Consider the following 13,374-nt stretch of genomic DNA (forward strand, 5'->3'; position numbering starts at 1 on the left):
ATATTTAACCCCCCTTTAAATATATAGACATATATTCATATACATATGTACATACATATTTTGCTTTAGAGACAAAGAAGCAGAAACTCTGCTGCTATTTCAGATGGAACCCCATATAATTTTTATCGAATCTTATCTTGTTGGCAGCATGTTACAATGGCTTCTGTGCCGTTAGGCAATAAATTATTTTAAATTAGTTGTATTAGCAAATGTGATAGCTACGTAGATAAGCGCAATTAAAGAAATTTAAATTTATCTCACATTTTAAATTTATCTTAGACATTCGTAGGCACTAAAGCTGCACTCATATGCCACATGCCATGGCCTGGCGGGGCAACAGCTAATTGCTTCAATGGCAGCCGGTGGATCATTGAGTACAATTTTGTAGAGATGTGCACATACATATTTAATATACATATGTATTTATTTCGTCAAGTATCAAAAAAAAAAAAAAAAAGCTTATGGTTGGAGATACCTATTCCTTATTTCGGCATTTTCAATGAGTAGGGGTCTATAGCATGGTGTGTAGGCATAATGCCAAATTTGAGGCACAACGAAGGCAGCTAACATTTGTCCGCCCAGCTGGAGCAATATACTCTCCGGATCTCCGTTGAAAAGTTGTGGAATGAGCACTTTGGCTGGATTCATAGAGGCACCAGTGAGCTTGCCCTACAAATTAATACATTAAGAGAACAGAGATGAGAGCGAAAAGTCGAAAGAGACTTACGCCTGCCAAATTGCATAGGGTAACCAGGCAGCCCATACGTAGGGTGACCGAGTCGAGGAAGCGTCCGCTACGTACATCCCACAGTGCGCTCCAGGCGAGTATCAGTACCGACGTGAGGAAGGCCTCAATGGCCACGATTTGTACATTGGACAGACTATCCAATGGCTCTACAATACAAACGCCAATGGTCAAACCTTGCGATAGCATTTGCAATAGCAGAAAGTATCCAAAAGCTGCTCCGGCCAACTGGCAGAAAATGTAGGTGAACATCATGCTGGACCCGATGTGGCCGAGTAGACAGCAAGCGATTGTCACGCACGGATTGGCATGTGCACCCGATATAAATCCAAAGATATGCATTACCACAACAGTGGCCAGTCCGTAGATCATGCTGGAGATTAAAGATCCGGCGCCATCCTGGTCGTTCGTAGCACCGCCCATACAGCTAATAATCATAAACAAAGCCGTTGCGCTGAACTCGCTGAATGCGCGCGTAAATACAAAACTATTGACTAACATTTTCGACCTATGCAACATACAATTTAGTACCGGCAGGAATTAATGTTTTATAGAAATCTATATGTATATGTGTACTGCTTAAGTCGAAAAATATTTCTTTTCAAAACAACTATTGTGTATGCTGTATGATGTCTATGCGTATGCTTGGATGTATACATTTATGACTATGTTGGGTATCTGACAGAATTCTGATCGTTTTGTGTTTTACAGAATATTCACAATTCAAATTTTCTGCCTCCTGTCTTAGAAGATGATAGAATATTTTATATGCACCTTAGTGAATAGTAAACACAGCTTAATTTTTTTCGTGCATTGCCTAAATGAAAAGGTGAGTTTGTATATTTACTGTTTAAATTCGCAATTAAAATCAGTTAAAACGGGAAATTCAAATTCTCTCGTGTTTTTGCGACCATTACAGCCGTTAATTTCAAGCGGACCAAATTGTGCCAACAAAATACCAAATGTAGCAGTATCTGATATATGGTCACACTATTACGAGTGTTGCCACATCGCGCTAGCTATAACAGAGTGGCAATTGGAGCAAGAACTGCAGACACGTATTTATTTATATTAGATGTTTTTTTATATAAATTCAATTGTGCCTAAATTAAGTAGTCAACGCAGTAAATAACAAGTGCAGCAGGTGCCACACAATGTTTGCCAATCTGAAAAATAAACTCATCGAGGAGGTGAAAGCGTCGCCGTCCAAATTCCAACAATTTGCAAATGCAGCCCAGGCAAGATAGAAAAAATGCAAATTAATGAAAACATACGCACACAAGCAAACTGTTTATGTGTGTGTGTGTTTACTAGTGTGTGTGTGTGTTTGTCCTAATGGGGAGGTGATGCGTCCAAAACAGTCAATGCAATTGGATAGTTCTATTTAATTTGACCCATTTGAATGAAACTGGCAGCTGGGTGCACACCCAACCCCCCTAGCACACACCCATACACAACACAATCACGCCGCATGACACACACACACACACATGCAAGGGAATTTTATCGGTTTGCTTTATTGTAGGCCGCCGTGAGCTCATCGTCCAGCACAACAACACCAAGCTCAGAAAATACCGATACCGGTACTAATGAGAACTTCTTCAGCATCACGGAAGAGGGTAAAATTGTTAACGATTCATTTTCTTATCAGCTCTATAAAGATATTGGTTTCTTTTTGCCAAATGTATAGACACGCCTCAAAACTCTCCCTATCGCATACAGAAGCTGCCGCGCGGTGGCCGTGCATCGACACAGTCACTGAATGGCATGGGCAGCGGCGCAATACCGCGCACTCGGAAGCTCTCCAACTCGTCCATGGCCAGCGATGTGTCGTTCCGTTTGCCCACATATGATGCGCCAGCGGTAAGTGCGTGGGCGTCGCATGCTCGACTCATTTGACCTCGAACTAATGTTGCTCTCAAAAAACAGACGTACCACTTGCAGTCCGATTTGGATGAGACTAGCAGCGAGTTCGATGACTCCGCCTCGACAGCACGTCTGGATGTTATCACCAAGGATCAGCTGTACGATGCATACAAGAAGTCGCTTGATCGTTATCACAAATATCGCTGCCGGTACACGGACTTGGCCAAAAAGTACAAGGAACTGGAGCGGGACAGCAGCAAGGCGCGGGTATGATAAAGAATCATTTGAATTTAGAGCATAGAAAATCGACGTAGAGTCTAATTACATTTCTATTTCAGGCTGTGCTTGTGGAGACGCAGGATAAGGCGTTACGTCGCATAAGCGAGCTACGTGAACAATGTACGCTGGAGCAGCAGGCCAAGGCACATTTGGAGGAGGCGCTGCGCATTGAAATGGACGACATGAGCTGCAAGATGCAAGCCTACCAGACCAAATTGAAGCTATTAGGCGAGAATCCGGATAATGTTACAGCCGCACTGGAACGTGGTCAGGCGGACGCAGCTGATAAGCTGATCGATCTGGAGGAGCCAATAATAAAGCCAGTGACGGCGCCTACTTCTAATGGCAGTCAGCCCGCGCAGGAATTAAACGACGAGCTGGCGAAACTACAAAAGTTGCTGGCGGAGCATGAGGCACAGTTGAAGCAGCTCACCAAGAATAATGAGGAGGCCAACAATACAATTGCTGCGCTGCGCAAACAGGAAGAGGAAAATGTTCTGCTGCTGGCGCAGACTAAACAAGCTATACACACAGAGCTGGAGCATAAGGAAACCCAGGTGCGCCAGCTGCAGGACACGGTAAAGCAACTGGAGACTGAGTTGGAAATTGCCAATGGCCGGGAAACACAGTCGAGTGATATCAAGGAACAGCTCAAGAAGTTACAAAGCGCAAAACAGGAAGTAGAGGCTAAGCTAATTGCATCGGAGCATGTTCTGAGCACACTAAGAGGCGAACACGCGGAAAAGGAGCAACAGTTGGCTGCTCAGCAAAAGAAAATGGCAGCCGAGTTAGAGCTCAAGGAGAAGGAGGTACAACAGCTGCAGGACAAGCTAAAACAACAACAAGCTGAGCTCGATCAGGCAAATAGTGGGAAGATCGAGGCAAATGACTTAAAGGAGCAACTGAAGGTGCTGCAAAATGCCAAACAGGAGGCAGAAGCAAAACTTGCTGCAACCGAACAACAATTGAGTTCACTGAAATCGGAACTCACAGAAACGAATCAACAAGTGGCGGCACAGTTGGAAAAAACCAAATCTGAGCTAGAGCAAAAAGAAGGCCTAGTGCAACAGCTGAATGAAAAGGTTAAACAGCAGGAAATCGAACTGGAGCTGGCCAACAGCCGGAACACTCAAGCCGGCGATGTGAAAGAGCAATTAATGCAGTTGCAAAATGCCAAACAGGAAGCGGATGCCCAGCTACAAATAGCGGAGCAGGAATTGAGCAAACTGAGAGTAGAGCACACGGAAAAGGAGCAACAAAGCGCTGAGCAGCAAAAGCAACTGCAGTCTCAACTGGAGCACAATCAAAATGAACTACGACGATTGCAGGAGAAGCTGGAAAAACTAGAAAGTGAACTGGAGTTGTCCAAGTCTCATGTGACCGAAGCGGGAGACCTGAAGGAACAGCTGCAGAATGCCAAACAAGATGCAGATGCCAAGGCGTCGGCACTGGAGGAACAACTAAACACACTGAGAAACGAGAATGCGGAGAAGGCACAGCAAGTGGCTGAACTGGAAGAGGAACTCCGCAGGCTGAAGCTGGAGAGCGATCAGAGTTTGCAAGATTTGTGTTTGCATAACAAGCAGTTAAACGAAATAGTGCAGCGCAACCAGCAAAACGAACTGACGTTAACAGAGGTGCAGAGCCAGCTGGAGGACGCCAGAGTGCGGCTGGTGGAGCAAGAGCAGCGTGCGCTGGAGACCGAAAAGAGTCTCGAAGTGGAACGGGAAACGGTAGCCGCCTTAAGTGTGGAGAAATCCGCTGCCGAAGAGCAAACGCGCAAATTGCAACGAGAGCTGCAGGTGCTGAGCGAACAATACGCCAGCAGCAGCAACAGCGAATCGGAGGCGATAGCGTCGTTGAGGCTGCAGATCGAAGCACTCAATGAAGAGCTGAGCAAAGCCCAATCCAGCACTCTGGCCAAAGACAAAGAGCTCAAGGCGAGCGGCAACAAACTGAACAAGCTGAAAAAACAACACGAGCAGCTGCAGGCAAAGCACAGCGAGCAGACAGCCAGCCTGGAGCAGCTCAAGGCAGAGTTGGCCGGCGTTGAGGAGCTGCGCAGAGAGAAGCAGGAGCTGCAGGAGCGCGTCAATGTAATACTCGAGGAGATCACAACGATGCAAACGCACCTGCAGGAAGTGCAAAGTGCGCAGACACAGCTGCAGAGCGAAAAACAACAGCTGGAGGCACACATTGAGGACTTGCAGCAGCAGCAACTGGAGCACAATGCCAAGGGTGAGCAGTCGACGGCCCGGCTCGTGGAGATTGAGCGCGAGAACAGCAAGTTGGCCGAGCACAACTGTCTGCTGCAGGAGCAGAACAATCACTTGCAGAAGCAGCAGGAGGAGCTCACCAGGCTGCAGACCAAGCTGCAACAGGTGCTCGACGAGCACTCGAAGCTGCAAAATGCCCAGGAGATTATGGAGCACGATCACCGCACGCTGCAGGACAAATGTGATGCGTACGAAAAGGAAAATCTTCTAGCGAAAGATGAACTCAACAGCTTGCAACAGACAAAGTCCGCTCTGGAATCGCAGCGGAGCACTTTGCAGCTGGACTTGGAGCAGGCGCAGCAGCAGCTTTCAGAGGTGCGTGAACGGCAACGTGAACTCAAGCAGCAGCTGGAAGAGCAGACAGAGCGTTGCTCGGAGCTGGAGGGCAGCAAAGAGCAGCTGGTGACACTGCAGGAAACCATTCACAATTTACGCGAGCAACTGGAGTCGTCCAAGGAGCGAGAGCAGGCGATGCTAGAAAAGGCTCAAGCCACTAGCGTAGCTCATGCAACACAATTGGAAACGTTGGAGGCGCGCTGGAGTGCCGCCAATGCGGATGTTCATCGCTTGCTCGAAGCGAACGAGACGCTCCAGAAGGAAATCGAGACGTTGAAGAGCTCGACGCTTCTGAAATCGGATTTCGAGCAACTTGAAATTGAGAACGAATACCTAAACAAGCACACCAAACAGCTGGAGAAGGAACTCGCTACGGCACTGGCTTCTCACGGCGACAGCGGCGAGAAACTAAAGTCGCTGCAGTGTGAGTTGTACGTGCTGCAGGAGCAGGTGGAACAGCATGCCAGCCAGCTGGCCGAGAAGGACTCAGAGGTCGCCGCTGCCAGAGCGGAGGCAGTGCAACTGAAGTCGTCACTGGAGGAGCAGACTCTAGAGCTGACGCGCCAGACTGAGCACGCCAAGTTCGTAAGCGAACAGAATGATACGGTGCAAAAGGAACTGTTGCATGCACAACAACAGCTGCAGGAACGCCAGACGGAGCTGTCCAAGGCACAGGAGCGTTGCCTCAGTCTCGAAGAGCAACTGAACAAGTTAAAGAGTGAACAGGAGCAGGCACCAGCCGCACTGCCAAATGATTCTGAGAATCTGCGCAGCCTCAACGAACAATTGCAGCGCGAGCTGGAGGATCTGAAGCACAAAACCAATGGAGAGCAGACGAATCTCCAGCAGGAAATCGAAGAGCTACAGGCCAACAATGAGGAAATGACTGAACGCATCATGGAACTGGAAAAGCTGCGCGCCGGCATTCAGGCCCAGCAGCTGCTGGCCAGCCTGGCACCCAAGAGTGTGCAGCAGGCGGCTGCCATCGATGAGAAGGCACAGCTGGAGGCAAAGCTGAAAGAGATCATGAGCGAGGTGCAGGACGTGACCAATCGGAATCTGTTCCTCGAGCAAAAGTGCGAAAACTTTCTCATACTGGAGCAATCCAATGAGCGTCTGAAGCTGCAAAACGCCAAATTGTCGCGTCAATTGGATGAAACCTTGGTAATAATAGATTGAACTAAGGATAAATTTTCCCAATATCTGAATTTTGTTGTCTTACAGGTATCCATGCAGCACAGCGATAGCGTGCCAGCTAACACGGAGTTCGAGTATCTGCGCAACATCATGTTCCAGGTAAGAATCGTATAATATGCAAATGTAGCATTGTAATGCAACTATCTATATATATTTGCAGTATTTAACCGGCAATACGAATAACGAGACTCTGGTAAAAGTCATATCGGCAGTGCTGAAATTTTCGCCACAGCAGGCACAGGTTGCCCTGGAGAAGGAGCATCAGCGACGCTCATTAGTATGTTTGATGCATTTAATGATATTAGAGAAAGATCAATTAATAATATATGAATTGATTTTATTCGCAGCTTAACAAACTGATCTAGCAAGAGTTGTTGGCAACCTACGGCAGCAGCGACTGGTGGCAGCCTTGCAATGGAACGCTTTTAGACTACAAACTCAAGCTGAACGTTTAGCCCAAGTTCACAAGTACCTTACCACAACTTAGTCACAAGTTGTTGCTCTAACTGCTGCTTAAAGGCTTTTCGACTTGGAGCCGGCGTAGTTAATAATTAATACTTACCTATGTATTGTGTGTATCATCCCCCTCTGCTTGTTGTACAGTTACGAAACTCCGATCGAAACAAACACTCTATTGTAAATTTAAAATTATGCTAATCCTTATGTTGCTCGATTGACATAACACTCCTGCACACACCCACACACACTCCACGCTTCTCTGATTTAACGTGCAATCATTTACAACATTTAATGTGTATTCCTTTCCAATTCAAATTCATTTTAGTTCTAAGTGAAAAATTGTATAAATATCAATTGCAGTTGGCATTTAGTTTAATTCAAAATATACATATATATATATATATATTTACTATATACATACATACAAATAAATAGTTAAAATTGATACAAATTACCAACTCGAAACTCAAAGCTATTTACGTTGAATCATGCCTTTTTTGCTAGCAGGTACTGCTGCCGGCGCTCGACGAAGGTGCGCAGCATTGCGCGTGTCATCGGTGACAGCGGATAGTTGGGCTTGAAGCTCTGGAGGGCATCCACAACGAATTCGTAGCCGAATCTCTGCAAGCGTAGTATGGCCTGAACGGCCGCCTCCTGGATGCCAGGCCGCGGCACCGCCACGAGGATCCGTTTGAAGAGCGCTAAGTAGCCAGTGAGATCCACATTACCGGCCAACCGCAGCTGCTTGATAATCATCGATGTGCACTGCACCAGGCTTTCCATGCGCGCATCGTACTCCTCATTTTGTACGCACAAATCACAGTAGTTGTTGACCAGCGGGATTAGCTGTTGCGATAGTACGTTGGTCACGTTCAGCTGGATGCTTCGTCTGCAGAAGAGGGCAAAGGCATAGCTCAGCTGATATGTGCGGCCCGCTTTAATTTTCCCCATCAGGTTCTCGATCACCTTCTGCTTCGTAGGCTCAAAGGGCTGGAAGTGATATTCGTACCGCAGCTTGGAGATCAGCGCACGCTCGGCTCCATGCTGATCGCTGACATCGTACGAATAGCACATGAGCAGATGCTTTATGACCGTGATCAATGGATCACTGTGATCATATGATCGCTCCTCGCGATGCGGCAGCACTGTGGGATAATGAGTGAGCACCTCCAACACCAATTGCGGCATCTGTGTGCTGTAGTGGTAGAGTATTTTGGCTAGGAACAGGCGCGCTGGATTCTCATAGTTCTCAGGATCGGCTTGCATTGCCTGCAGTCTAATCAATTGTAAAAAGAGCTTGACACACATGAATGCCACTGGGTCGGAGAGTCGATCCTTCGGGTTGAACAAACGCTGCTCCAACGCCTTCATGAAGTGCCCTATAAACGAGCTATTCTCACACTCGAATTGCTTAACCAGCGTCAGCACACGTTGCAGGACAACCATATCGTTTGCACCTGCTTCGTTTGCTGCAACATATGCCGCTATTAAGACATTGATTACATTTTGCTCGTCTATTCCTATAAATTCAGTAGGCGTCAGTTCCAACTCATCTGATTGCTTAAGATATTCGATTATCTGAGAAGTCAGCTTATCCAGCCTCTTTCTTGGCTTGTGATTCTTGTGCTTCTTGATATCAGCCTTGTACGCGTTGATCATGTAGCACAGCAGCGCCTTTGGCGCACCCAGGTTATTTTGGCGCCCAGGTAACTCCAGTGGAATTTCTATGGGCTCGCTGCCATTCGTTTCACAGCTATCCGACGGAGCGGGCGACATAGGCGAGCTCTCGTATAGGCAGCTTTCTTGCACTGCTGTTCCATTGCTCGACTCTTGATTATCCGCATCCAGCTGAAGCTGCTTGGCTTGCAAGCGCGTGAGACGCTTCGCGGTGCACCGTGATTCGAATGATTCATTCATGCTGCTGTTTCGCTTGCGTTTGCGCTTTCTATTTTGCTGCTTATCCTCATCGGAATACTCCGGGGTTAGGTACAGATCCACAAGTGGATCAGAAGCATTCGATTCGGATGAATTGCTTATCACAGTCGGGCTATCTACATTATTTTGAGGACATGTGTCTTCATCATGATCGGAATCGCTGTGAAGACCGGAATTGATGACTGGGTTCTGGTCCATGGTGTCCACATCGGATTTGCTTGAATCTTCAGACATTTCGGGCATGTGCTTATCAATCAATACTGATGGTAAAATCTCATTAATCGGTTCGTTATCGGTCTGAATATCTTCATTGATAATTAAATTTCTTTCCTCGATGTCCGTATCGTAATCTTCTGATTCATCAATTGTTTCACATTTGATTGCGCTTGTGTCTTGCTTTGTGATCTCAGTAGGAATAATCACAGCCAATTTGCTTTCATCCATATCATGACGATCCGTATCATCGTCCACACTTTGATTGGAATCGACTGATTTATCATTTATCGTCGACTTTTTCTTGAGTGCAATACGCTTGCTTACTCTTCGCATGCGTTTTACCGGAGAAACTGTGACAGCACCCTGTGAAGATTGCTTTGCTTCATTAGTACGAAGTTTTGTATCCTCCGCATGAGGATGACCATGGCTGGTGACTGAAGTCTCTTCGGTAGATTCAGATAGAGAGTTAAATGAGCTACGTTTACGTCTATTGCTGGTGACTGCATTCTCTTCTCTAGCGTCCGACTGAGACTCAGATGAGATACGCCCACGTGTATTGTTTGTATGATCCGCATGGGGATGACCATCGCTGGTTACTGAATTCGCCTCTTCACTAGTTTTAGTTGGCGACTCAGATAAGCCGCCTATACGTAAATTGTTTGTATCGTCCTCATGAGAATGGTCGCTGGTGACTGAATTCGCCTCTTCACTAGTTTCAGACCGCGACTCAGATAAGCCACGCTTACGTATATTGTTTGCATCCTCCGCATAAGTATGTCCATCGTTGGTAACTGAATTCTCATCTTCACTAGTTCCTGAATGAGAATCAGATGAGTTACGCGAACTTAGCTTCCGCTTGCGCTGCAACCGATTTGTCTTATCGCCACCAAGATCACCATTATTGACGACCGAATTGGGCTTCGGCGGTGTATCTTTATGCCGGACATCGCAATCATTGGGTATCTCCTCTTCCGTGTTGTTTGAGTTCTTGGAGCTTAAGCAGATAATGTCAGTATTTACTTCATTAGCAACTACTTTCCCGTTTTCAAACGCTTCTTCATCTGCCGAGTCCGAATCACTGCCAAACAGGGCCATAAAATCGACATTAGCTGCATGTGTGTCTAACGGTTCTGGACTGGTTGACTGTGGTTTATCCACATTTAAAGATTCATCCATTATCGGAATAAAGTCCTTGAAAACAGGAGATGTGATCGGTGGCAGCATATTATTTGCTGTTGCAGATGCCAGTTGCATCAATTCGCGTTCTTCCGCATTCAGCTGAATGTCTAAGTTATCACAGTTAGAGTTGTGGAAATCACTTAAATTGGTTAGGAAATTAACTGCAGTTTCTGTGGGTGATGTGGGTCTTGATTGCTCCTTCTTCTTATTCTTCTTCTTTTCCTTCTTCTTCCTCTTATATTTCTGTGAGCATGAGTTTTGTTCTGTAATCTTTGGCTTGGTATTAAGTTCCTCCATTTTCTTGAATTGAGTCAGTCGTATCGGTGTTAGTTCCAAGCCCATTTCCGGAGGCGGTGTTTCTATGGAACGATTACGATCATCAGGTGGCAATTCTTCATCTACAGGTGCCATATATTGTTCTGCAAGGATAATAATGAGTTTTTGTTTTATGGAAATTAATGAAGCATTACTGACTTACCCTTATTACTAATGTCGATGCTGGGTGCATCGTTATGAGTCTGGTGGCTCTCGTACAGCGAGCAAAACCATTCGCGAAAATCTGCCTGGCTAATGGAGTTCGCAGGCCTACTTTGTAGGGCAACCAGCAGCATTTGGCCCACGACTTGCCAGATCTCCTCGAAGTCCTGGGGTGGCATCTTGTCGAGAACACGTTGACTGTGCGGCAAAAAGTTGAACAGCTTCTTTGCCATGGTGTGACTGTAGCTATCTGGTGTCGCTGCATCGATGGGCGTCGTCAGCTCATCCTTGACGCTGTCGTGCATGGTTCGTGATGGCGGCCGGGAATCCGAACGTTTCAATTGAGCTGGCAGCACGGGCAAGTAGTCAATCTCTCGATGGACATCGCATATGTCCGTATTAGTGCCCACATTAATCAGTGGCAGCTCTTCGGGTACAAATGGCTCATCAGGGAGAGGGCTCATCGGCATAATGTTCCACGTTAGTATCTTCTCCAATATTTGATAAGCGTCAAGAGGGGGTTCCGGCTGTGGAAAGCAGGTGCCCACAGTGCGTGTTTTGATGAGCGCGGCAGTCGTCGTACCGCGCGTTGTTGTGGTATTCTTATGCTGTATGCCCTGATCTCGTGTGGTCACAAATCTCTCGCTCTGTACGGCAATCGAGCACATCATAGGCTTGGTGGGCGCAGAGGCATGTGCGACAAATGGTTCTGTCGAAGTTCCTTTCGTTGCAGTTATGCTTTTTGCTCGTTTCTTCGTTGGGCTCTTCGAAAGAGGTACAGAAATATCTGCCGACTTGCAATAATCTTTTAGCTTGCGCAGCATATTATGCTCGGCCCGCGTTAGGCCGCCTGAACAGGGATCCCCTTGAATGCGCAGCGCTAGTTGCATAAAAAGAATGACCATATCTTTACCGTCAACTGGCAGACACTTAAGCTTCGCTTCCGCCTGCAGCTGTTCACAGTCTAGCTTTAGTACGTCCAACTGTTTCTCCAGATCAGAGCAACGCTCGCTTTCTTCAAGTGCTCGGCGCTCGAGTTCGATGCGTTGTTGCTTCTCTTGCTTATACAACTCTGTTACCTCGCTGGCGGTACGCTTTATGCTGCACAGCTGCTGCTCCTGTCCCTCAAGCTCCTTCACACGGCGCACTAGCTCATCGTTGTCGGCAATGAGGTCGCCGATTAGCAGGCGCTTTTTAGACAACTTCCCGTTTGTGGACACCATTTCATTTGGCGATCGCTCAATTGGTGGACTTAGCAGAAAACCAAAGTCATCTAAACTAAAATCATTAGACATTCTGTTTTTCTTTTCTCCTTCTTTTCTTGTAATTTTATTATGTTTGGTTTCACGTGTTTGCCGCGAGCGGTAAACGTTTACGATTCGAGCCTAGCCGCGTGCTGTTTTGCATGCAACCGCAATAATGTTAGGTATTTCAATACCAAAAACATGCATTTCAATCAAATTACTACCGGCAGACATTAAATAAAAGAAGAAATAACTTAAAATAAAACCACCGCGTTTCACTGCCGGCGTGTTATTATTGACACTGGACATGACAAACAGTGTGACCGTAGAAGAACATTTTAAAACTGAAGATAATTAATAAACAAAAATATAAAAACCAAGTAGTCGAGGTCGATTAACAGGATAAAAACACAATCAATTGATTTTGTTATATTCATTCATTCAATATTGTAAGCATACTACAAGCACTTTCTTTTTCATAAATTTTTTATTGTATATATATTTAAAATACTGAGAGTTGACAGTCCCAAGAGTCGCAACCAACTTCACAGTTGACCAGGGCTGCAGAACCACATTGAAATATTGTGGTATTCTCTGAGTTTTGCACAGGTACGTAACTGCGGCATTCGCAACGAAAATTACATAATTTTTTAATCTTTTTAAAATTAATTAAACGCACAGTAAACAAATCGCAACCATGTCCGACAAAGCTGCAGCTCCGAAACCTGCTGGACGTCCGATGAGATATCCATACACTTTCTCGGCTAAAATTGCCCAATTCCCAATCAAGCATTACATTAAGAATCAATGGATCTGGCGCTACTACTTCATTGCCGCAATCGCTTGCGTGCCTGTGTTCTACAAGATCAGCCGATTGGGTAAGAATCCATTATAAGGATCTACTTCTTATTGCATACATACTAATGTTTATTTTTTGTGCAGCCAACTCGCCCGAGAACAAGAAGGCATGGGCTGCGAGCAAGGCTAAGGAGGCTGCCGAGCACCATTAACTTGCTAAGCTCAGTGTGCTGCCATTGAATTAGTTGTTTAAAGTTGCATCTACATTTCGAAGCCGCTTCAGGTGGCATAACTTGAATATTGATTGGTGAATAAATGATTTAAAACGTATTTTGGTTTTACATTCATTGATAAAATAAGATTCGGC

General features: G+C 46.0%; 4 protein-coding genes across 4 annotated transcripts; 2 read left to right on the forward strand and 2 right to left on the reverse strand.

The window, feature by feature from the left end:
• Positions 1–151: 151 nt before the first annotated feature.
• On the reverse strand, positions 152–1,408 carry Eglp1 (Entomoglyceroporin 1). The gene is made up of 2 exons (XM_018012500.2): positions 728–1,408; positions 152–669 (listed from the first exon to the last, which is right to left on the reverse strand). The coding sequence occupies exons 1-2, from the start codon at positions 1,262–1,264 to the stop codon at positions 460–462; spliced, it is 747 nt and encodes a 248-aa protein (XP_017867989.1). The 5' UTR covers positions 1,265–1,408; the 3' UTR covers positions 152–459.
• Positions 1,409–1,434: 26 nt separating this feature from the next.
• Positions 1,435–7,561, forward strand: Golgin245 (golgin subfamily A member Golgin-245). The gene is made up of 9 exons (XM_018012493.2): positions 1,435–1,574; positions 1,665–1,983; positions 2,271–2,364; positions 2,436–2,608; positions 2,675–2,878; positions 2,950–6,666; positions 6,727–6,798; positions 6,860–6,976; positions 7,047–7,561. The coding sequence occupies exons 2-9, from the start codon at positions 1,900–1,902 to the stop codon at positions 7,062–7,064; spliced, it is 4,479 nt and encodes a 1,492-aa protein (XP_017867982.2). The 5' UTR covers positions 1,435–1,574; positions 1,665–1,899; the 3' UTR covers positions 7,065–7,561.
• Positions 7,507–12,615, reverse strand: Ice1 (interactor of little elongation complex ELL subunit 1). Its single transcript, XM_018012492.2, has 2 exons — positions 10,967–12,615; positions 7,507–10,907 (listed from the first exon to the last, which is right to left on the reverse strand). Exons 1-2 carry the CDS (start codon positions 12,258–12,260, stop codon positions 7,645–7,647), a joined length of 4,557 nt encoding a protein of 1,518 aa, XP_017867981.1. The 5' UTR covers positions 12,261–12,615; the 3' UTR covers positions 7,507–7,644.
• A 62-nt stretch (positions 12,616–12,677) lies between these two features.
• Positions 12,678–13,337, forward strand: roh (reduction of Rh1). The gene is made up of 3 exons (XM_018012665.2): positions 12,678–12,818; positions 12,891–13,087; positions 13,152–13,337. The coding sequence occupies exons 2-3, from the start codon at positions 12,907–12,909 to the stop codon at positions 13,217–13,219; spliced, it is 249 nt and encodes an 82-aa protein (XP_017868154.1). The 5' UTR covers positions 12,678–12,818; positions 12,891–12,906; the 3' UTR covers positions 13,220–13,337.
• Positions 13,338–13,374: the final 37 nt, after the last annotated feature.

The sequence above is a fragment of the Drosophila arizonae genome, chromosome 5 (assembly GCF_054131065.1).
Source record: "Drosophila arizonae isolate 15081-1271.41 chromosome 5, UAZ_ARI_1.0, whole genome shotgun sequence".
Taxonomy (NCBI): Eukaryota; Metazoa; Arthropoda; class Insecta; order Diptera; family Drosophilidae; genus Drosophila; species Drosophila arizonae.